This window comes from Coregonus lavaretus, assembly GCF_964263955.1.
Source record: "Coregonus lavaretus genome assembly, contig: HAP1_SCAFFOLD_230, whole genome shotgun sequence".
Classification (NCBI taxonomy): Eukaryota; Metazoa; Chordata; class Actinopteri; order Salmoniformes; family Salmonidae; genus Coregonus; species Coregonus lavaretus.
The window spans coordinates 459,407-484,358 of record NW_028157598.1 but is presented as its reverse complement, the minus strand read 5'-3'; the positions used below and the strand labels follow the sequence as shown (position 1 = coordinate 484,358).

The 24,952-nt window shown below is 47.4% G+C and overlaps 1 protein-coding gene across 1 annotated transcript; it reads left to right on the top strand.

Moving 5' to 3' along the window:
• Positions 1-1,325: 1,325 nt before the first annotated feature.
• On the top strand, positions 1,326-12,995 carry LOC311125208 (uncharacterized protein; the record flags this gene model as incomplete). Its single annotated transcript, XM_084199261.1, has 3 exons — positions 1,326-1,854; positions 11,286-11,568; positions 11,653-12,995. 3 exons carry the CDS (start codon positions 1,326-1,328, stop codon positions 12,377-12,379), a joined length of 1,539 nt encoding a protein of 512 aa, XP_084055387.1. The 3' UTR covers positions 12,380-12,995.
• Positions 12,996-24,952: the final 11,957 nt, after the last annotated feature.

Below are 24,952 nucleotides of genomic sequence, written 5' to 3'. Positions count from 1 at the left end.
AGGTTTTGGGGTTAGTTTTGACAGTTTGAGTGAGTACGTCGTCAACTTATTCAGCCAGTTAGTTAGCTAGCTAGAATAGTTAGCATATTAGCTAGCCATTGCTCTCTGCCAACATTTACATTTTAGTCATTTAGCAGACGCTCTTATCCAGAGCGACTTACAGTTAGTGAATCATTTTTTTTTTTTTATACTGGCCCCCCGTGGGAATCGAACCCACAACCCTGGCGTTGCAAACGCCATGCTCTACCAACTGAGCTACATCCCCTGCCGGCCATTCCCTCCCCTACCCTGGACGACGCTGGGCCAATTGTGCGCCGCCCCATGGGGTCTCCCAGTCGCGGCCGGCTGCGACAGAGCCTGGATTCGAACCAGGATCTCTAGTGGCACAGTTAGCACTGCGATGCAGTGCCTTAGACCACCAACCCCTCCTCCCACGGTATGAAACACACAGAGAGAGCCAAGCTAACGTTAACTAGTCACCCATGACTTTGAGTGGACCTGAACCATCTATGTATTGTCACACTATATAGAAGCACTATAGATCAAGCTGCTAATTTGTATATTATCTGTTTATTCGACTGAATAAGATATTGCCTTAAATGCTGATGTGCAAGTTGATTTGTATGTTTTACATTTTCATTAAAATTCTGACCCTATCAACACGTTTCTCTTTTAAGGTCTGAATAAAATAGTTATATTTAATGAAATAAATGAAAAAAAAAAAAAAAAGTTAGGTCTGAAAGTAAAATGAAAGATGCACTATGTAGAATTCACTCCGCCATTTCCTGGTCGCTAAAATTCGAATAATTTCAATTTATGTGAGAAAACAAGCAAGTATAGTGTTAGAGTATCATTGTACCATCTAAACTGCTGTGAAATAGATTTTTTTCCATAAATCAGATTGTATTGGTCACATACACATATTTTTAGCAGATGCTATTGCGGGTGTAGCGAAATGCTTGTGAAAAACAACTTTCTATTGCTGGATTCAAACATGCAACCTTTGGAGTCGGAGGCAACCCCTTTCTATTGTCTATTCTACCCCCCCCCCCCAATGCTGCCAGCGTGACGTATAATCTAGGGGACGAGATGTATATTCGAAGTCAACAACAGTTAGTCAGCCACCTCCCTAGCTTGCTAGCCAAAATAGCCCAACCAATAAAGCTCTTTAGACGCTTTCGTGTATATTAGCCACTGTGTTTTAAACCCACTTCTGTCGTCTAGTTAGTTATCCCATTTAATTTCATATTTACGGTGTTGTTGTTATTAGTCAGCTAGCTGGCTGGTTAAGTTAGCACTAGCCTAGCTAGCTAACATCCCCGACCATGAGCTCACTAAGCTACTCTCCTCCTGCTAAAGAAGAGGAGGTCTGCTGGACGGAGAAAGAAGCTCTAGTGAAAGAGGAGGAGGAAGAGGAGGATGTTACAATACAAAAACAAGTAGAGGGTGAAGCTGTTACCGTGAAAGAAGAAGAGAAAGAGGTTACAGTGAAAGAAGAGGAAGACGCGTTCAGAGTGAAAGAGGAGGAGGATGTTACAGTGAAAGAAGAGGAAGACGCGTTCAGAGTGAAAGAGGAGGAGGATGTTACAGTGAAAGAAGAGGAAGACGCGTTCAGAGTGAAAGAGGAGGAGGATGTTACAGTGAAAGAAGAGGAAGACGCGTTCAGAGTGAAAGAGGAGGAGGATGATACAGTGAAAGCAGAGGAAGATGCAGTTTTTGGAATGGAGGAGGAGGATTTGACTGTCACAGTGAAAGAAGAGGAAGACGTTTTTGGAGTTAAGGAGGAAGGGGAGATTACTGTCACATTGGAGGAGGAAGAAGAAGAACAGAAGACTGGAGATCTGATTAACACCAGTAAATACAGTGAGTACTATCTTAAAAACAGGGGCACAAACTCTGCAGTTGTTGAACTAATGTGTGGTTTTAAAATGGCATTCTACACTTGAATATGTTTCTGTACTGTAGGAATTGGAAGAAGATCTCCAGTGATTTAAAAAATAAAAACTTTTCCTGTTAAAGCGATATATACATGTAAATACAGTACACACACTAAAGGGTAATACAAAAAATGTTTAGAGCAAAGTTTTTTATTTTTTTACACAACTGCAAACTTCAAGGAGTTGGTCTGATGGGAAGTCATGATGTCAATCAGCACTCCATCACTCTGCTTCTTGTCAACAGCAAAGCACCCCCACACCATAACACCTCCTCCTCCATGCTTTATGGTGGGAAATACACATGCAGAGATCATCCGTTCACCCACACCGTGTCTCACAAAGACACTGCGGTTGGAACCAAAAATCTCAAATTTGGACTCCAGACCAAAGGACAACTTTCCACCGGTCTAATGTCCATTGCTTGTGTTTCTTGGCCCAAGCAAGTATTTTATTCTTATTGGTGTCCTTTAGTAGTGGTTTCTTTGCAGCAATTCGACCATGAAGGACTGATTCACGCAGTCTCCTCTGGACAGTTGATGTTGAGATGTCTGTTACTTGAACTCTGTGAAACATTTATTTGGGCTGCAATTTCTGAGGCTGGTAACTCTAATGAACTTATCCTCTGCAGCAGAGGTAACTCTGGGTCTTCCATTCCTGTGGCGGTCCTCATGAGAGCCAGTTTCATCATAGCGCTTGATGGTTTTTGCGACTGCACTTGAAGAAACGTTCAAAGTTCTTGACATTTTTCGGATTGACTGACCTTCATGTCTTAAAGTAATGATGGACTGTCATTTCTCTTTGTTTATCTGAGCTATTCTTGCCATAATATGGACTTGGTCTTTTACCAAATAGAGCTATCTTCTGTATACCACCCCTACCTTGTCACAACACAACTAATTGGCTCAAATGCATTAAGAAGGAAGGAAATTCCACAAATTAAATTTTAACAAGGCACACCTGTTAATTGATATTCATTCCAGGTGACTACCTCATGAAGCTGGTTGAGAGTATGCCAAGACTTTGCAAAGCTGTCATCAAGGCAAAGGGTGGCTATTTTGAAGAATATTAAATATAAAATATATTTTGATTTGTTTAACACTTTTTTGGTTACTATTTGATTAATTTACATTACATTTACATTTACGTCATTTAGCAGACGCTCTTATCCAGAGCGACTTACAAATTGGTGCATTCACCTTATAGCCAGTGGGATAACCACTTTACACCTTTTTTATTTTTTATTTTTGGTGGGGTAAGGGGGGGGGGGGTTAGAAGGATTACTTTATCCTATCCCAGGTGTTCCTTAAAGAGGTGGGGTTTCAAATGTCTCCGGAAGGTGGTGAGTGACTCCGCTATCCTGGCGTCGTGAGGGAGCTTGTTCCACCATTGGGGTGCCAGAGCAGCGAACAGTTTTGACTGGGCTGAGCGGGAATTGTGCTTCAGCAGAGGTAGGGGAGCCAGCAGGCCAGAGGTGGATGAACGCAATGCCCTCGTTTGGGTGTAGGGACTGATCAGAGCCTGAAGGTACGGAGGTGCCGTTCCCCTCACAGCTCCGTAGGCAAGCACCATGGTCTTGTAGCAGATGCGAGCTTCAACTGGAAGCCAGTGTAGTGTGCGGAGGAGCGAGGTGACGTGAGAGAACTTGGGAAGGTTGAACACCAGACGGGCTGCGGCATTCTGGATGAGTTGTAGGGGTTTAATGGCACAGGCAGGGAGCCCAGCCAACAGCGAGTTGCAGTAATCCAGACGGGAGATGACAAGTGCCTGGATTAGGACCTGTGCCGCTTCCTGTGTAAGGCAGGGTCGTACTCTCCGAATGTTGTAGAGCATGAACCTACAGGATCGGGTCACCGCCTTGATGTTAGCGGAGAACGACAGGGTGTTGTCCAGGGTCACGCCAAGGCTCTTCGCACTCTGGGAGGAGGACACAGCGGAGTTGTCAACCGTGATGGCGAGATCATGGAACGGGCAGTCCTTCCCCGGGAGGAAGAGCAGCTCCGTCTTGCCAAGGTTCATCTTGAGGTGGTGATCCATCATCCATACTGATATGTCTGCCAGACATGCAGAGATGCGATTCGCCATCTGGTTATCAGAAGGGGGAAAGGAGAAGATTAGTTGTGTGTCGTCTGCGTAGCAATGATAGGAGAGGCCATGTGAGGATATGACAGAGCCAAGTGACTTGGTGTATAGCGAGAATAGGAGAGGGCCTAGAACTGAGCCCCGGGGGACACCAGTGGTGAGAGCACGTGGTGCGGAGACAGATTCTCGCCACGCCACTTGGTAGGAGCGACCTGTCGGGTAGGACGCAATCCAAGAGTGAGCCGCACCGGAGATGCCCAGCTCGGAGAGGGTGGAGAGGAGGATCTGATGGTTCACAGTATCAAAGGCAGCAGACAGGTCTAGAAGGACAAGAGCAGAGGAGAGAGAGTTAGCTTTAGCAGTGCGGAGAGCCTCCGTGACACAGAGAAGAGCAGTCTCAGTTGAATGACCAGTCTTGAAACCTGACTGGTTTGGATCAAGAAGGTCCTTCTGAGAGAGATAGCAAGAGAGTTGGCTAAAGACGGCACGCTCAATAGTTTTGGAGAGAAAAGAAAGAAGGGATACTCGTCTGTAGTTGTTGACATCAGAGGGATCGAGTGTTGGTTTTTTGAGAAGGGGTGCAACTCTCGCTCTCTTGAAGACGGAAGGGACATAGCCAGCGGTCAAGGATGAGTTGATCAGCGAGGTGAGGTAAGGGAGAAGGTCACCGGAGATGGTCTGGAGAAGAGAGGAGGGGATAGGGTCAAGCGGGCAGGTTGTTGGGCGGCCGGCCGTCACAAGTCGCAAGATTTTATCTGGAGAGAGAGGGGAGAAAGAAGTCAAAGCATAGGGTAGGGCAGTGTGAGCAGGACCAGCAGTGTCATTTGACTTAACAAACGAGGATCGGATGTCGTCAACCTTCTTTTCAAAATGGTTGACGAAGTCATCCACAGAGAGGGAGGAGGGGGGGGGGGGGGAGGATTCAGCAGGGAGGAGAAGGTGGCAAAGAGCTTCCTAGGGTTAGAGGCAGATGCTTGGAATTTAGAGTGGTAGAAGGTGGCCTTAGCAGCAGAAACAGATGAAGAAAATGTAGAGAGGAGGGAGTGAAAAGATGCCAGGTCCGCAGGGAGTCTAATTTTCCTCCATTTCCGCTCGGCTGCCCGGAGCCCTGTTCTGTGAGCTCGCAATGTGTCATCAAGCCACGGAGCTGGAGGGGAGGACCCTGGAGGGGAGGACCGAGCCGGCCGGGAGGATAGGGGACATAGAGAGTCAAAGGATGCAGAAAGGGAGGAGAGGAGGGTTGAGGAGGCAGAATCAGGAGATTGGAGGGAGAAGGATTGAGCAGAGGGAAGAGATGATAGGATGGAAGAGGAGAGAGTAGCGGGAGAGAGAGAGCGAAGGTTGCGACGGCGCATTACCATCTGAGTAAGGGCAGAGTGAGTAGTGTTGGAGGAGAGCGAGAGAGAAAAGGATACAAAGTAGTGGTCGGAGACATGGAGGGGAGTTGCAGTGAGATTAGTAGAAGAACAGCATCTAGTAAAGATGAGGTCAAGCGTATTGCCTGCCTTGTGAGTAGGGGGGGATGGTGAGAGGGTGAGGTCAAAAGAGGAGAGGAGTGGAAAGAAGGAGGCAGAGAGAAATGAGTCAAAGGTAGACGTAGGGAGGTTGAAGTCCCCCAGAACTGTGAGGGGTGAGCCATCCTCAGGAAAGGAACTTACCAAGGCGTCAAGCTCATTGATGAACTCTCCAAGGGAACCTGGAGGGCGATAGATGACAAGGATATTAAGCTTAAATGGGCTAGTGACTGTGACAGCATGGAATTCAAATGAGGAGATAGACAGATGGGTCAGGGGAAAAATAGAGAATGTCCATTTGGGAGAGATGAGGATTCCTGTGCCACCACCCCGCTGACCAGATGCTCTCGGGGTATGCGAGAACACATGGTCAGACGAGGAGAGAGCAGTAGGAGTAGCAGTGTTTTCAGTGGTAATCCATGTTTCCGTCAGCGCCAAGAAGTCGAGGGACTGGAGGGTAGCATAGGCTGAGATGAACTCTGCCTTGTTGGCAGCAGAACGGCAGTTCCAGAGGCTGCCTGAGACCTGGCACTCCACGTGGGTGGTGCGTGCAGGGACCACCAGGTTAGAGAGGCAGCAGCCACGCGGTGTGAGGCGTTTGTATAGCCTGTGCGGAGAGGAGAGAACAGGGAAAGGCAGAGGCATAGTTGACAGGCTGCAGAAAATGGCGACAATAATGCAAAGGAGATCGGAATGAAATGAACTAAACATCTGGGAAAGGAGAGAGCGGGGCCTCCCTCACCACAACACCCAAATATAACTCTCCCAACTTCCACCTCAGAAACTATAATTGTTGTAAACTACAGCGGTTCAATGTTTTCTAGGAATAGACTAACTTAGTTTATTCAGCTAGCTAACTAGGTACAGTATTCTTCTGTGAAAATCGTCCAGGGCACCTAGTCATAAGACGCCACAGCCAGCTAGCATGCCGGACTCCAACAACACGGTTTAACACCAATACTCGGCCACAACAAACCACCAGTGTGTCAACACGCCAAGCAGATCGTTCGTGTCCGTGTCTAACGTTGTGTGTTAGTCCCGACAGCTTGAGCGAGTCCGTCGTCAACTTATTCAGCCAGTTAGTTAGCTAGAATAGTTAGCATACTAGCTAGCCATTGCTTTCAGACAAAGAAGAAACCACTCCTTTCACGGCACGAACACACAGAGAGAGCAAAACTAACGTTAACTAGTCACCCATGTCCCGAATTCCTTGAACGACTCTAGCTACCAATATGTAAAAATAATACACAAATGTAGGCTATAACTTACCCCTAGCAGCTACTGTTAGCTAGCCAAGTGCAAAGCTAGCCACTGAATTGACTCAGCCAGTTCGCGTCTGTTCGCCAGGTCATTCCAGCTATTGTTTACTAGTTGCTATCCAGGTAGCAACAAGCTAGCTAAATTTCAAGCACAGTAGCCACTTACTACCTAACGTTAACGGTTCAGACAATGAGGTTAGAAAAACAGCTGAATGGTAGGCAAATATTGTACGTAATTATTGTAGGCAGCCAGCTGGCGTAATTACAGGCACTCTCAGGCGTGAAACAACTATACCGTTGCTAATAGTTGCCAGTAGCTACCCGCTAGGTAGTGGATTAGCCAGCTAGCTTCGTTATTTGTTATTTCATAGTTTTGATGTCTTCACTATTATACTACAATGTAGAAAATAGTAAAAATAAAGAAAAACCCTTGAATGAGTAGGCGTGTCCAAACTTCTGACTGGTACTGTATGTTAAATATCTGCTCATCCTACATGCTCTATATATGTTAAATGTCTGCTCAGCCTACATGCTCTATATATGTTAAATGTCTGCTCAGCCCACATGCTCTATATATGTTAAATGTCTGCTCAGCCCACATGATCTATATATGTTAAATGTCTGCTCAGCCCACATGATCTATATATGTTAAATGTCTGCTCAGCCTACATGCTCTATATATGTTAAATGTCTGCTCAGCCCACATGATCTATATATGTTAAATGTCTGCTCAGCCCACATGATCTTTATACAGTGGGGAGAACAAGTATTTGATACACTGCCGATTTTGCAGGTTTTCCTACTTACAAAGCATGTAGAGGTCTGTAATTTTTATCATAGGTACACTTCAACTGTGAGAGACGGAATCTAAAACAAAAATCCAGAAAATCACATTGTATGATTTTTAAGTAATTAATTTGCATTAATTTGCATGACATAAGTATTTGATCAACCAGTAAGAATTCCGGCTCTCACAGACCTGTTAGTTGTTCTTTAAGAAGCCCTCCTGTTCTCCACTCATTACCTGTATTATTAACTGCACCTGTTTGAACTCGTTACCTGTATAAAAGACACCTGTCCACACACTCAATCAAACAGACTCCAACCTCTCCACAATGGCCAAGACCAGAGAGCTGTGTAAGGACATCAGGGATAAAATTGTAGACCTGCACAAGGCTGGGATGGGCTACAGGACAATAGGCAAGCAGCTTGGTGAGAAGGCAACAACTGTTGGCGCAATTATTAGAAAATGGAAGAAGTTCAAGATGACGGTCAATCACCCTCGGTCTGGGGCTCCATGCAAGATCTCACCTCGTGGGGCATCAATGATCATGAGGAAGGTGAGGGATCAGCCCAGAACTACACGGCAGGACCTGGTCAATGACCTGAAGAGAGCTGGGACCACAGTCTCAAAGAAAACCATTAGTAACACACTACGCCGTCATGGATTAAAATCCTGCAGCGCACGCAAGGTCCCCCTGCTCAAGCCAGCGCAGGTCCAGGCCCGTCTGAAGTTTGCCAATGACCATCTGGATGATCCAGAGGAGGAATGGGAGAAGGTCATGTGGTCTGATTAGACAAAAATAGAGCTTTTTGGTCTAAACTCCACTCGCCGTGTTTGGAGGAAGAAGAAGGATGAGTACAACCCCAAGAACACCATCCCGACCGTGAAGCATGGAGGTGGAAACATCATTCTTTGGGGATGCTTTTCTGCAAAGGGGACAGGACGACTGCACCGTATTGAGGGGAGGATGGATGGGGCCATGTATCGCGAGATCTTGGCCAACATCCTCCTTCCCTCAGTAAGAGCATTGAAGATGGGTCGTGGCTGGGTCTTCCAGCATGACAATGACCCGAAACACACAGCCAGGGCAACTAAGGAGTGGCTCCGTAAGAAGCATCTCAAGGTCCTGGAGTGGCCTAGCCAGTCTCCAGACCTGAACTCAATAGAAAATCTTTGGAGGGAGCTGAAAGTCCGTATTGCCCAGCGACAGCCCCGAAACCTGAAGGATATGAGAAGGTCTGTATGGAGGATTGGGCCAAAATCCCTGCTGCAGTGTGTGCAAACCTGGTCAAGACCTACAGGAAACGTATGATCTCTAATTGCAAACAAAGGTTGCTGTACCAAATATTAAGTTCTGCTTTTCTGATGTATCAAATACTTATGTCATGCAATAAAATGCAAATTAATTACTTAAAAATCATACAATGTGATTTTCTGGATTTTTGTTTTAGATTCCGTCTCTCACAGTTGAAGTGTACCTATGATAAAAATGACAGACCTCTACATGCTTTGTAAGTAGGAAAACCTGCAAAATCGGCAGTGTATCAAATACTTGTTCTCCCCACTGTATGTTAAATGTCTGCTCAGCCCACATGATCTATATATGTTAAATGTCTGCTCATCCTACATGCTCTATACACTACCGTTCAAAAGTTTGGGGTCACTTAGAAATGTCCTTGTTTTCGAAAGAAAAGCAATTTTTTTGTCCATTAAAATAACATCAAATTGATCAGAAGTACAGTGTAGACATTGTTAATGTTGTAAATGGCTATTGTAGCTGGAAACGGCTGATTTTTTTATGGAATATCTACATAGGCGCACAGAGGCCCATTATCAGCAACCATCAGTCCTGTGTTCCAATGGCACGTTGTGTTTGCTAATCCATGTTTATCATTTTAAAAGGCTAATTGATCATTAGAAAACCCTTTTGTAATTATGTTAGCACAGCTGAAAACTGTTGTGCTGATTTAAAGAAGCAATAAAACTGGCCTTCTTGAGACTAGTTGAGTATCTGGAGCATCAGCAATTGTGGGTTCAATTACAGGATCAAAATGGCCAGAAACAAATAACTTTCTTCTGAAACTCGTCAGTCTATTCTTGTTCGGAGAAATGAAGGCTATTCCATGCGAGAAATTGCCAAGAAACTGAAGATCTCGTACAACGCTGTATACTACTCCCTTCACAGAACAGCGCAAACTGGCTCTAACCAGAATAGAAAGAGGAGTGGGAGTCCCCGGTGCACAACTGAGCAAGAGGACAAATACATTAGTGTTTAGTTTGAGAAACAGACGCCTCACAGGTCCTCAACTGGCAGCTTCATTAAATAGTACCCACAAAACACCAGTCTCAACGTCAACAGTGAAGAGGCGACTCCGGGATGCTGACCTAGGCAGAGTTGCAAAGAAAAACTCCAGTGTCGGTGTTCTTTTGCCCATCTTAATCTTCTGTTTTTATTGGCCAGTCTGAGATATGGCTTTTTCTTTGTAACTCTGCCTAGAAGGTCAGCATCGTAAGCCGCCTCCAACCTCGTTTTAGAGAATTTGTCAGTACGTCCAACCGGCCTCACAACCGCAGACCACGTGTGACCGCGCCAGCCCAGGACTGGCTTCTTCATCAAAGACCAGCCACCCGGACAGCTGATGAAACTGTGGGTTTGCACGACCGAAGAATGTCTGCACAAACTGTCAGAAACCGTCTCAGGGAAGCTCATCTGCGTGCTCGTCATCCTCACCACGGTCTTGACTTGACTGCAGTTTGGCGTCGTAAACGACTTCAGTGAGCAAATGCTCGCCTTTGATGGCCACTGGCACGCTGGAGAAGTGTGCTCTTCACGGATGAATCCCGGTTTAATTGTACCGGGCAGATGGCAAAAAGCATGTATGGCGTCGTGTAGGTGAGCGGTTTGCTGATGTCAACATTGTGAACATAGTGCCCCATGGTGGTGGTGGGGTTATGGTATGGGCAGGCATAAGCTACGGACAACGAACACAATTTGAAGGCACAGAGATACCGTGACAAGATCCTGAGGCCCATTGTCGTGCCATTCATCCGCCGCCATCACCTCATGTTTCAGCATGATGATGTCGCAAGGATCTGAAAAAAAATTCCTGGAAGACTGAAACTGTCCTAGTCCATGGCCTGTCACCCGTTGAGCATGTTTGGGATGCTCTGGATCGATGTTTAACGACAGTGTGTTCCAGTTCCCGCCAATATCCAGCAACTTGAAGCACAGCCATTGAAGAGGAGTGACAACGTTCCACAGAGGCCACAATCAACAGCCTGATCAACTCTATCATAGAGATATAAACCATATTCTGCACATTTCTATTCAATAATAAATCAGGTCAGAGCTCAGAGAGGCAGATGGCAAAGTTGATACAAATCCCCTCTGTTACAAACCAAATGCTAGACTAGATGCACGGGGTAATAATGTAGATGCTTTTTTCCAGTGGAGATTAGTTTATGAATTGCCTGGCTTGGCTGTGGGACAGTGGATGTGTAGGAATAATTCAAATAATACTGTTAACAGGCATTACCTAGGGATCATCATGAATAACTTAACTGCTATTAACCAATCCGTATCCAGGATCCAAATATACTGTTTTATAATGAGGGATCTAGTCTGGATTAAACCTCGTAGGAAGACAGTTTTATCATGTGGAGGTTTCATTCAGGTCTCTGTTTAACTATATACTCTGTTTATCTTTGGCAGGAAAGAGACCAGACTCTCACTCTGACAGCGGGAAGAGTCCTTCAGGGGAACCAGACCCAGAGTCACCCAAACCAACGAGACAACACCACTGCTTCCAGTGTAATATGAGTTTTAAATGGTTATGGAAGCTGAAAGAGCATAAAATGACACACACTGAAGAAAAGCCTTACAAATGCTCCCAGTGTGGAAAGAGTTTTACGTTGTTTGGGAGCCTGAACAAACATAAGAGAATACACACAGGAGAAAAGCCTTACCACTGCTCCCAGTGTGGAAATAGTTTTAGGTGGTTAGGGAGCCTGAATAAACATAAGAGAATACACACAGGAGAGAAGCCTTACCCCTGTTCCCATTGTGGAAAGAAGTTTAGGTTGTTAGATACTGTGAAGGAGCATGAGAGGACACACACAGGGGAGAAACCTTTCCATTGCTCCCAGTGTGGAAATAGTTTTACCCAGTTAGGGAACCTAAACAAACATAAGAGAATACACTCTGGAGAGAAGCCTTACCCCTGTTCCCATTGTGAAAAGAATTTTAGGTTGTTAGATAATCTGAAAGAGCATGAGAGGACACACACGGGGGAGAAACCTTACCATTGTTCCCAGTGTGGAAAGGATTTTGCTCAGTTAGGGAACCTAAAAAAGCACGAGATAATACACTCTAGAGAGAAGCCTTACCACTGCTCCTATTGTGGAAAGAGATTTACCCAGTTAGGGAGCCTGAACAAACATAAGAGAATACACTCTGGAGAGAAGCCTTACCCCTGTTCCCATTGTGGAAAGAATTTTAGGTTGTTAGATAATCTGAAGGAGCATGAGAGGACACACACAGGGGAGAAACCTTACCATTGCTCCCAGTGTGGAAAGGATTTTACCAAGTTAGGGAACCTTAAAGAGCACGAGAGAATACACTCTGGAGAGACACCTTACCAATGCTCTCATTGTGGAAAGAGTTTTATCCAGTTAGGGAACCTGAACAAACATGAGAAGATACACTCTGGGGAGAAGCCCTACCACTGCTCCCAGTGTGGAAAGACTTTTACCCAGTTAGGAAACCTGAACAAACATAAGAGAATACACTCTGGAGAGAAGTCTTAACATTGTTCCAAGTTAGGGAACCTGAAAAGGCATGAGAAAATAAACACACAGGGGAGGATAAGCTCATAATCAGTGCCACCTGGTGAGGTTAGCATAGGGCTAACATGTGCCATGTTATCTGATGGGACCACCGGCTACAATTTAGCGTGTTCTGTCACATGCAACTAAATTGAGGATTTTTATTTGCTGATCATTTTTGTGCTGGAGAACCTGTTTTAAATGTAAATGGTTGCTTATGTTCGCAAGCCAAGGACCCAATGTGTATTTCTTGATTCTGACCTTGAAACCTTTAGTCTGGGTTTCATTGAATTAATTTGTGTATTAGGGCTCTATTCCGTCTGTAAAGCTGAAGTGTTACAGATTCCGCTATAGAAATGTAAAGGTGATTTCGGATTGAGCCGATATATGCAGGGTTTACCTTGAATGCAGTCTCCAGCTAAAACAGGAACATTGGCTTTAAATTTCAATCAAGCTGTAAAGCTGAATTTAGGCGGTGTGGATCGAATAGAGCCCTTAGTCTTCACCCTAAAGGTTTATGAAAATGTGATGACGTTATTCTGATAACGGTGATAAGTTGTTGACCAAAAAAAAAAAATGTACTAAGCTACTTCATGAATGTTCCCATCAGTGTTATTCCACCAAGTTGGAAAAAACACAGATGCTGATTGTGAAAAAAATTTGATTAATGCAACATATTTGTATCTGAATAAAAATAAAATCTTTTTTTTTTTAACTATGTTACCCACTAGTGGACATTCATTATATACATCTACATGAATGTACTTACAGAAATGAGCTCTTCTGAATGCATGGCTGGAAGGTTGATAACACAACGTGTCGGTCAGAACATCAGGAGAGGTCTTCTGATTGGGTGAATGCATGGCTGGAAGGTTGATAACACAACGTGTCGGTCAGAACATCAGGAGAGCTCTTCTGATTGGGTGAATGGATGGCTGGAAGGTTGATAACACAACGTGTCAGTCAGAACATCAGGAGAGGTCTTCTGATTGGGTGAATGGATGGCTGGAAGGTTGATAACACAACGTGTCGGTCAGAACATCAGGAGAGGTCTTCTGATTGGGTGAATGGATGGCTGGAAGGTTGATAACACAACGTGTCAGTCAGAACATCAGGAGAGGTCTTCTGATTGGGTGAATGGATGGCTGGAAGGTTGATAACACAACGTGTCGGTCAGAACATCAGGAGAGGTCTTCTGATTGGGTGAATGGATGGCTGGAAGGTTGATAACACAACGTGTCGGTCAGAACATCAGGAGAGCTCTTCTGATTGGGTGAATGGAGGGCTTGAAGGTTGATAACACAACGTGTCGGTCAGAACATCAGGAGAGGTCTTCTGATTGGGTGAATGGATGGCTGGAAGGTTGATAACACAACGTGTCGGTCAGAACATCAGGAGAGCTCTTCTGATTGGGTGAATGGATGGCTGGAAGGTTGATAACACAACGTGTCAGTCAGAACATCAGGAGAGGTCTTCTGATTGGGTGAATGGATGGCTGGAAGGTTGATAACACAACGTGTCGGTCAGAACATCAGGAGAGGTCTTCTGATTGGGTGAATGGATGGCTGGAAGGTTGATAACACAACGTGTCAGTCTGAACATCAGGAGAGGTCTTCTGATTGGGTGAATGGATGGCTGGAAGGTTGATAACACAACGTGTCAGTCAGAACATCAGGAGAGGTCTTCTGATTGGCTGAATGGATGGCTGGAAGGTTGATAACACAACGTGTCAGTCAGAACATCAGGAGAGGTCTTCTGATTGGGTGAATGGATGGCTGGAAGGTTGATAACACAACGTGTCAGTCAGAACATCAGGAGAGGTCTTCTGATTGGGTGAGTGGATGGCTGGAAGGTTGATAACACAACGTGTCAGTCAGAACATCAGGAGAGGTCTTCTGATTGGGTGAGTGGATGGCTGGAAGGTTGATAACACAACGTGTCAGTCAGAACATCAGGAGAGGTCTTCTGATTGGGTGAATGGATGGCTGGAAGGTTGATAACACAACGTGTCGGTCAGAACATCAGGAGAGGTCTTCTGATTGGGTGAGTGGATGGCTGGAAGGTTGGTAACACAACGTGTCAGTCAGAACATCAGGATAGGTCTTCTGATTGGGTGAGTGGATGGCTGTAAGGTTGATAACACAACGTGTCAGTCAGAACATCAGGAGAGGTCTTCTGATTGGGTGAGTGGATGGCTGGAAGGTTGATAACACAACGTGTCGGTCAGAACATCAGGAGAGGTCTTATGATTGGGTGAATGGATGGCTGGAAGGTTGATAACACAACGTGTCGGTCAGAACATCAGGAGAGGTCTTCTGATTGGGTGAATGGATGGCTGGAAGGTTGATAACACAACGTGTCAGTCAGAACATCAGGAGAGGTCTTCTGATTGGGTGAATGGATGGCTGGAAGGTTGATAACACAACGTGTCGGTCAGAACATCAGGAGAGGTCTTCTGATTGGGTGAATGGATGGCTGGAAGGTTGATAACACAACGTGTCGGTCAGAACATCAGGAGAGGTCTTCTGATTGGGTGAATGGATGGCTGGAAGGTTGATAACACAACGTGTCAATCAGAACATCAGGAGAGGTCTTCTGATTGGGTGAATGGATGGCTGGAAGGTTGATAACACAACGTGTCAGTCAGAACATCAGGAGAGCTCTTCTGATTGGACTGTATACAGCTACATTTTACATTTACGTCATTTAGCAGACGCTCTTATCCAGAGCGACTTGCAAATTGGTGCAATCAACTTATGATAGCCAGTGGGACAAGCACTTTTTTTTAATGGTGGGGGTAGAAGGATTACTTTACCATTCCAGGTATTCCTTAAAGAGGTAGGGTTTCAAGTGTCTCCGAAAGGTGGTCAGTGACACCGCTGACCACCAGCGTCGTGAGGGAGCTTGTTCCACCATTGGGGTGCCAGAGCAGCGAATAGTTTTGACTGGGCTGAGCGGGAACTGTGCTTCCGCAGAGGTAGGGGAGCCAGCAGGCCAGAGGTGGATGAACGCAATGCCCTAGTTTGGGTGAAGGGTCTGATCAGAGCCTGAAGGTAAGGAGGTGCCGTTCCACTCACAGCTCCGTAGGCAAGCACCATGGTCTTGTAGCAGATGCGAGCTTCAACTGGAAGCCAGTGGAGTGTGCGGAGGAAGGTGGTGACATGAGAGAACTTGGGAAGGTTGAACACCAGATGGACTGCAGTGTTCTGGATAAGTTGCAGGGGTTTAATGGCACAGGCAGGGAGCCCAGCCAACAGCGAGTTGCAGTAATCCAGACGGGAGATGACAAGTGCCTGGATTAGGACCTGTGCCGCTTTCTGTGTAAGGCAGGGTCGTACTCTGCGAATGTTGTAGAGCATGAACCTGCAGGATCGGGTCACCGCTTTGATGTTAGCGGGGAATGACGGTGTTGTCCAGGGTCACGCCAAGGTTCTTTGCACTCTGGGAGGAGGACACAATGGAGTTGTCAACCGTGATGGCGAGATCATGGAGCGGGTAGTCCTTCCCCGGGAGGAAGAGCAGCTCCGTCTTGCCGAGGTTCAGCTTGAGGTGGTGATCTGACATCCATACTGATATGTCTGCCAGACATGCAGAGATGCGATTCGCCACCTGGTTCTCAGAAGGGGGAAAGGAGAAAATTAATTGTGTGTCGTCTGCGTAGCAATGATAGGAGAGGCCATGTGAGGATATGACAGAGCCAAGTGAGAGAGAATAGGAGAGGGCCTAGAACTGAGCCCTGGGGGACACCAGTGGTGAGAGCACGTGGTGCGGAGACAGATTCTCGCCACGCCACCTGGTAGGAGCGACCTGTCAGGACGCAATCCAAGAGTGAGCAGCGCCAGTTCATCTGGAGAGAGAGGGGAGAAAGAAGTCAAAGCATAGGGTAGCAGGACCAGCGGTGTCATTTGACTTAATAAATGAGGATCGGATGTCGTCAACCTTTTTTTCAAAATGGTTGATGAAGTCATCCACAGAGAGGGAGGAGGAGGAGGATTCAGCAGGGAGGAGAAGGTGGCAAAGAGCTTCCTAGGGTTAGAGGCAGAGGCTTGAAATTTAGAGTGGTAGAAAGTGGCTTTAGCAGCAGAAACAGAGGAAGAGAATGTAGAGAGGAGGGAGTGAAAAGATGACAGGTCCGCAGGGAGTCTAGTTTTCCTCCATTTCCGCTCGGCTGCCCGGAGCCCTGTTCTGTGAGCTCGCAATGAGTCGTCAAGCCACGGAGCAGGAGGGGAGGACCGAGCCGGCCGGGAGGATAGGGGACATAGAGAGTCAAAAGATGCAGAAAGGGAAGAGAGGAGGGTTGAGGAGGCAGAATCAGGAGATCGGAGGGAGAAGGATTGAGCAGAGGGAAGAGATGATAGGATGGAAGAGGAGAGAGTAGTGGGAGAGAGAGAGCGAAGGTTGCGACGGCACATTACCATCTGAGTAGGGCCACTGCTGCACTGACCAGATCAGACGAGGAAAGAGCAGTAGGAGTAGCAGTGTTTTCTGTGGTAATCCATGTTTCAGTCGAGGGACTGGAGGGTAGCATAGGCTGAGATTAACTCTGCCTTGTTGCTGCAGAACGGCAGTTCCAGAGGCTGCCGGAGACCTGGAACTCCACGTGGGTGGTGCGTGCAGGGACCACCAGATTAGAGAGGCAGCAGCCACGCGGTGTGAAGCGTTTGTATGGCCTGTGCAGAGAGGAGAGAACAGGGATATACAGACACATAGTTGACAGGCTACAGAAAATGTCTACAATAATGCAAAGGAGATCGGAATGAAATGAACTAAATATCTGGGAAAGAAATTATAATTGTTGTAAACTACAGCGGTTCAATGTTTTCTAGGAATAGACTCTAACTTAGTTTATTCAGCTAGCTAACTTGGTACAGTATTCTTCCATGAAAACCGCCCAGGGCACCGTATCCTATGACGCCATAGCTAACTAGCATGCTAGCATCCAATAACACGGTTTAGCACCAATACTCGGTTACAACAAACTACCAATAGTGGGTTAACACGCTGAACAGATCATTCGTGTCCGTGTCTTAACGTTGTGTAAGGTTTTGGGGTTAGTTTTGACAGTTTGAGTGAGTACGTCGTCAACTTATTCAGCCAGTTAGTTAGCTAGCTAGAATAGTTAGCATATTAGCTAGCCATTGCTCTCTGCCAACATTTACATTTTAGTCATTTAGCAGACGCTCTTATCCAGAGCGACTTACAGTTAGTGAATATTTTTATTTTTTTATACTGGCCCCCCGTGGGAATCGAACCCACAACCCTGGCGTTGCAAACGCCATGCTCTACCAACTGAGCTACATCCCTGCCGGTCATTCCCTCCCCTACCCTGGACGATGCTGGGCCAATTGTGCGCCGCCCCGTGGGTCTCCCGGTCACGGCCGGCTGCGACAGAGCCTGGATTCGAACCAGGATCTCTAGTGGCACAGTTAGCACTGCGATGCAGTGCCTTAGACCACCAACCCCTCCTCCCACGGTATGAAACACACAGAGAGAGCCAAGCTAACGTTAACTAGTCACCCATGACTTTGAGTGGACCTGAACCATCTATGTATTGTCACACTATATAGAAGCACTATAGATCAAGCTGCTAATTTGTATATTATCTGTTTATTCGACTGAATAAGATATTGCCTTAAATGCTGATGTGCAAGTTGATTTGTATGTTTTACATTTTCATTAAAATTCTGACCCTATCAACACGTTTCTCTTTTAAGGTCTGAATATAATAGTTATATTTAATGAAATAAATGAACCAAAAAAAAAAAGGTTTGGTCTGAAAGTAAAATGAAAGATGCACTATGTAGAATTCACTCCGCCATTTCCTGGTCGCTAAAATTCGAATAATTTCTGTGAGAAAACAAGCAAGTATAGTGTTAGAGTATCATTGTACCATCTAAACTGCTGTGAAATAGATTTTTTTCCATAAATCAGATTGTATTGGTCACATACACATATTTTGAGCAGATGCTATTGCGGGTGTAGCGAAATGCTTGTGAAAAACAACTTTCTATTGCTGGATTCAAACATGCAACCTTTGGAGTCAGAGGCAACCCCTTTCTATTGTCTATTCTATCCCCCCCCCATGCTGCCAGCGTGACGTATAATCTAGGGGACGAGATGTATATTCGACGTCAACAACAGTTAGTCAGCCACCTCCCTAGCTTGCTAGCCAACATAGCCGAAACATTAATGCTCTTGAGACGCTTTCAGTGTAGATTAATCACTGTGTTTTAAAAAAAAGACATTTCCGTCGTATAGATAGTTACCGCATTTAATTTCATATTTACGTTACTAATCGGCTGGCTGATTAGCTAAAATAGCCGAGCACTAGGCTAGTGGCTAATGCTAACTAGCTAGCTAACATCCCCGACCATGAGCTCACTAAGCTACTCTCCTCCTGCTAAAGAAGAGGAGGTCTGCTGGACGGAGAAAGAAGCTCTAGTGAAAGAGGAGGAGGAAGAGGAGGATGTTACAATACAAAAACAAGTAGAGGGTGAAGCTGTTACCGTGAAAGAAGAAGAGGAAGACGTTACAGTGAAAGAAGAGGAAGACGCGTTCAGAGTGAAAGAGGAGGAGGATGTTACAGTGAAAGAAGAGGAAGACGCGTTCAGAGTGAAAGAGGAGGAGGATGTTACAGTGAACGGAGAGTTGGAAGAGGAGGATGCAGTTTTTGGAGTGAAAGAGGAGGGGGAGATAACTGGCACATTGGTAGAGGAGACAGGAGATCTGATTAACACCAGTAAGTACTATCTTAAGTCTAAAGTGTTGAACTAATGAGTTGTTTATAAAAGCGCCATTCTACTGAGGTTTTATACTTGAATATGTTTTTCTGTACTGTAGGAATTGTTAAAGCTACACTGTAACGTGTGAATACCATCAAACAGTGGGCCACCAACACACTGCATGAATCAAACGTAACTGGCATTGATTATAATACTGTAGTCCTCTGTCTTTCACATAGAGCTCTGCTCAGCCTAAAGACATGACGTTCCATGAGAACAAGATTGGATTTGAAGCCCTAAATTATTATTATTATTATTATTATTATTATTATTAGGGGGCCTGTAATCAAACTTATTGTTGTTGATGGAATTCTTCTAAACCTGAACCATCCCCTCTCAGGGGTTGAGTGGACCTGAACCGTCCCCTCTCAGGGGTTAAGTGGACCTGAACCGTCCCCTCTCAGGGGTTGATTGGACCTGAACCGTCCCCTCTCAGGGGTTAAGTGGACCTGAACCGTCCCCTCTCCGGGGTTGAGTGGACCTGAACCGTCCCCTCTCAGGGGTTGAGTGGACCTGACGCATCCCCTCTCAGGGGTTGAGTGGACCTGAACCATCCCCTCTAAGGGGTTTAGTGGACCTGAACCATCCCCTCTCAGGGGTTGATTGGACCTGAACCACCCCCTCTCAGGGGTTGATTGGACCTGAACCATCCCCTCTCAGTGGACCTGAACCATCCCCTCTCAGGGGTTGAGTGGACCTGAACCATCCCCTCTCAGGGGTTGATTGGACCTGAACCATCCCCTCTCAGGGGTTGATTGGACCTGAACCATCCCCTCTAAGGGGTTGATTGGACCTGAACCATCCCCTCTCAGGGGTTGAGTGGACCTGAACCATCCCCTCTCAGGGGTTGATTGGACCTGAACCATCCCCTCTCAGGGGTTGAGTGGACCTGAACCATCCCCTCTCAGGGGTTGATTGGACCTGAACCATCCCCTCTCAGGGGTTGATTGGACCTGAACCATCCCCTCTAAGGGGTTGAGTGGACCTGAACCATCCCCTCTCAGGGGTTGAGTGGACCTGAACCATCCCCTCTCAGGGGTTGAGTGGACCTGAACCATCCCCTCTCAGGGGTTGAGTGGACCTCTGAACCATGCCCTCTCAGGGGTTGAGTGGACCTCTGAACCATGCCCTCTAAGGGGTTGAGTGGACCTGAACCGTCCCCTCTCAGGGGTTGAGTGGACCTCTGAACCATGCCCTCTCAGGGGTTGAGTGGACCTGAACCATGCCCTCTAAGGGGTTGAGTGGACTTGAACCGTCCCCTCTCAGGGGTTGAGCGGACCTGAACCGTCCCCTCTCAGGGGTTGAGTGGACCTGAACCGTCCCCGCTCAGGGGTTGAGTGGACCTGAACCGTCCCCTCTAAGGGGTTGCGTGGACCTGAACCGTCCCCTCTCAGGGGTTGAGTGGACCTCTGAACCGTCCCCTCTCAGGGGTTGATTGGACCTGAACCGTCCCCTCTCAGGTGTTGATTGGACCTCTGAACCGTCCCCTCTCAGGGGTTGAGTGGACCTGAACCATGCCCTCTCAGGGGTTGAGTGGACCTGAACCATCCCCTCTCAGGGGTTGAGTGGACCTGAACCGTCCCCTCTCAGGGGTTGAGTGGACCTGAACCGTCCCCTCTCAGGGGTTGAGTGGACCTGAACCGTCCCCTCTCAGGGGTTGAGTGGACCTGAACCGTCCCCTCTCAGGGGTTGCGTGGACCTGAACCGTCCCCTCTCAGGGGTTGAGTGGACCTGAATCATCCCCTCTCAGGGGTTGAGTGGACCTCTGAACCATCCCCTCTCAGGGGTTGAGTGGACCTGAATCGTCCCCTCTCAGGGGTTGAGTGGACCTGAATCGTCCCCTCTCAGGGGTTGAGTGGACCTGAACCGTCCCCTCTCAGGGGTTGAGTGGACCTCTGAACCGTCCCCTCTCAGGGGTTGAGTGGACCTCTGAACCATGCCCTCTAAGGGGTTGAGTGGACCTCTGAACCATGCCCTCTAAGGGGTTGAGTGGACCTCTGAACCATGCCCTCTCAGGGGTTGAGTGGACCTGAACCATGCCCTCTCAGGGGTTGAGTGGACCTGAACCATGCCAGGGAAATGCACATTACACCATGACAGCTCAAACAACTCAAGTCTTTCCTTTATTTTGGCAATTACCTGCCTATACACTGAGTGTACAAAACATTAGGAACACCTTCCTAATATTGAACCTTGCGGCATTATCCTGCTGGGGGGAAAAAAATATCTGTTCGCAGATGGATACACTGCTGTCATAAAGAGATGCACTTGATAAGCGATGATGTTCAGATATCCTGTGGCATTCAAACGTTGCTCCACTTTTATCAAGGGGCCCAATGTGTGCCATGAAAACACACCCCACACCATCACCACCAGTCTGCCATATGTTGACACGCGGCATGATGGATCCATGTACTCGTAGTTTTCTCCATACCCTAGTCCTCCCATCAGCGTGAAACAGCAGGAACCAGGATTCATCAGACCAGGCAATGTTTTTACAATTCTCCAGTGTTTTAGTGCCTTAGCCCCACTGCAAACGCAGTTTTCTTGTTTTTTTTGCTAAAAATTAAGTGGAACTCTGTAAGGTCGTCGGTGGCCATACCCCATTCATGTCAAGGTACTGGATGATGAGGTGTAAATTATTTTATGGGTCTTTGGGCACCAACGTTGTACTGGACTGTCAGTCGACTAACTGAAGCCCGTCTGTTGTTCTGCACTATTCAAGTCAGCCTCCTTTGTCCTCTTTCATCAATGACCCGTTTTCAACCGCTGGCCTGCCGTTGGCTGGATGTCCTTTTGGGTGGTGGACCGTTCTTGATGCACACGGGAAAAACTGTTGCGCGTGAAAAACCCAGCAGCGTTGCAGTTCTTGACACAAACCGGTGCGCCTGGCACCTACTACCATACCCCCCCGTTCAAAGGCACTTAAATATTTTGTCTTGCTCATTCACCCTCTGAATGGCACACATACACAATCCATGTCTCAATTGTCTCAAGGCTTAAACATCCTTCTTTAACATGTCTCCTCCCCTTTCATCTACACTGATTTGAAGTGGATTTAACATGTGACATCAATAAGGGATCATAGCTTTCACCTGGATTCACCTGGTCAGTCTATGTCATGGAAAGAGCAGGTGTTCTTAATGATTTGCCCCTCAGTGTATATATAGATATCATTCATTTAAAAGTAAAACAATTGATGTCCGGTCCAGAATATTGACCCTTGATAAAGTAAAAAAAGGCTATTAAATAAAGAATACAAATACTGAGCTTTATCAGCTCAAAAAAAGGGACATTTATATTCCTTTATACTAAAGCATGAAACATTTTACATTTACATTTTAGTCATTTAGCAGACGCTCTTATCCAGAGCGACTTACAGTTAGTGAATACATTTTTAAAAAATATATATATATATATATATTTTTTATTCTGGTCCCCCGTGGGAATCGAACCCACAACCCTGGCGTTGCAAACGCCATGCTCTATCAACTGAGCTACATCCCTGCCGGCCATTCCCTCCCCTACCCTGGACAACGCTAGGCCAATTGTGCGCCGCCCCATGGGTCTCCCGGTCGCGGCCGGCTGCGACAGAGCCTGGATTCGAACCAGGATCTCTAGTGGCACAGCTAGCACTGCGATGCAGTGCCTTAGACCACTGCGCCACACACTGCAGATACTGTAGACTGCCGATAGGTCGTTATCACAGTGGGAGGCCCGGTCCCTTCTCTGACGAGAACAGAAGCGGTACCCTGCTCTGCCCGCTGGCCCAGTAGAACCTACTGATTCTACCTGTAGAATCACAGTGGGAGGCCCGGTCCCTTCTCTGACGACAACAGAAGCGGTACCCTGCTCTGCCCTGACCCAGTAGAACCTACTGATTCTACCTGTAGAATCACAGTGGGAGGCCCGGTCCCTTCTCTGATGAGAACAGAAGCGGTACCCTGCTCTGCCCTGACCCAGTAGAACCTACTGATTCTACCTGTAGTTATCACAGTGGGAGGCCCGGTCCCTTCTCTGACGAGAACAGAAGCGGTACCCTGCTCTGCCCTGACCCAGTAGAACCTACTGATTCTACCTGTAGTTATCACAGTGGGAGGCCCGGTCCCTTCTCTGACGACAACAGAAGCGGTACCCTGCTCTGCCCTGACCCAGTAGAACCTACTGATTCTACCTGTAGAATCACAGTGGGAGGCCCGGTCCCTTCTCTGACGACAACAGAAGCGGTACCCTGCTCTGCCCTGCTGACCCAGTAGAACCTACTGATTCTACCTGTAGAATCACAGTGGGAGGCCCGGTCCCTTCTCTGACGACAACAGAAGCGGTACCCTGCTCTGCCCTGCTGGCCCAGTAGAACCTACTGATTCTACCTGTAGAATCACAGTGGGAGGCCCGGTCCCTTCTCTGACGACAACAGAAGCGGTACCCTGCTCTGCCCTGCTGGCCCAGTAGAACCTACTGATTCTACCTGTAGAATCACAGTGGGAGGCCCGGTCCCTTCTCTGACGAGAACAGAAGCGGTACCCTGCTCTGCCCTGCTGGCCCAGTAGAACCTACTGATTCTACCTGTAGAATCACAGTGGGAGGCCCGGTCCCTTCTCTGACGACAACAGAAGCGGTACCCTGCTCTGCCCTGCTGGCCCAGTAGAACCTACTGATTCTACCTGTAGAATCACAGTGGGAGGCCCGGTCCCTTCTCTGACGACAACAGAAGCGGTACCCTGCTGCGTGCTGACCCAGTAGAACCTACTGATTCTACCTGTAGAATCACAGTGGGAGGCCCGGTCCCTTCTCTGACGAGAACAGAAGCGGTACCCTGCTCTGCCCTGCTGGCCCAGTAGAACCTACTGATTCTACCTGTAGAATCACAGTGGGAGGCCCGGTCCCTTCTCTGACGACAACAGAAGCGGTACCCTGCTCTGCCCTGCTGGCCCAGTAGAACCTACTGATTCTACCTGTAGAATCACAGTGGGAGGCCCGGTCCCTTCTCTGACGACAACAGAAGCGGTACCCTGCTCTGCCCGCTGGCCCAGTAGAACCTACTGATTCTACCTGTAGAATCACAGTGGGAGGCCCGGTCCCTTCTCTGACGACAACAGAAGCGGTACCCTGCTCTGCGTGCTGACCCAGTAGAACCTACTGATTCTACCTGTAGAATCACAGTGGGAGGCCCGGTCCCTTCTCTGACGAGAACAGAAGCGGTACCCTGCTCTGCCCTGCTGGCCCAGTAGAACCTACTGATTCTACCTGTAGAATCACAGTGGGAGGCCCGGTCCCTTCTCTGACGACAACAGAAGCGGTACCCTGCTCTGCCCTGACCCAGTAGAACCTACTGATTCTACCTGTAGAATCACAGTGGGAGGCCCGGTCCCTTCTCTGACGAGAACAGAAGCGGTACCCTGCTCTGCCCTGCTGGCCCAGTAGAACCTACTGATTCTACCTGTAGAATCACAGTGGGAGGCCCGGTCCCTTCTCTGACGAGAACAGAAGCGGTACCCTGCTCTGCCCTGACCCAGTAGAACCTACTGATTCTACCTGTAGAATCACAGTGGGAGGCCCGGTCCCTTCTCTGACGAGAACAGAAGCGGTACCCTGCTCTGCCCTGACCCAGTAGAACCTACTGATTCTACCTGTAGAATCACAGTGGGAGGCCCGGTCCCTTCTCTGACGAGAACAGAAGCGGTACCCTGCTCTGCCCGCTGACCCAGTAGAACCTACTGATTCTACCTGTAGAATCACAGTGGGAGGCCCGGTCCCTTCTCTGACGACAACA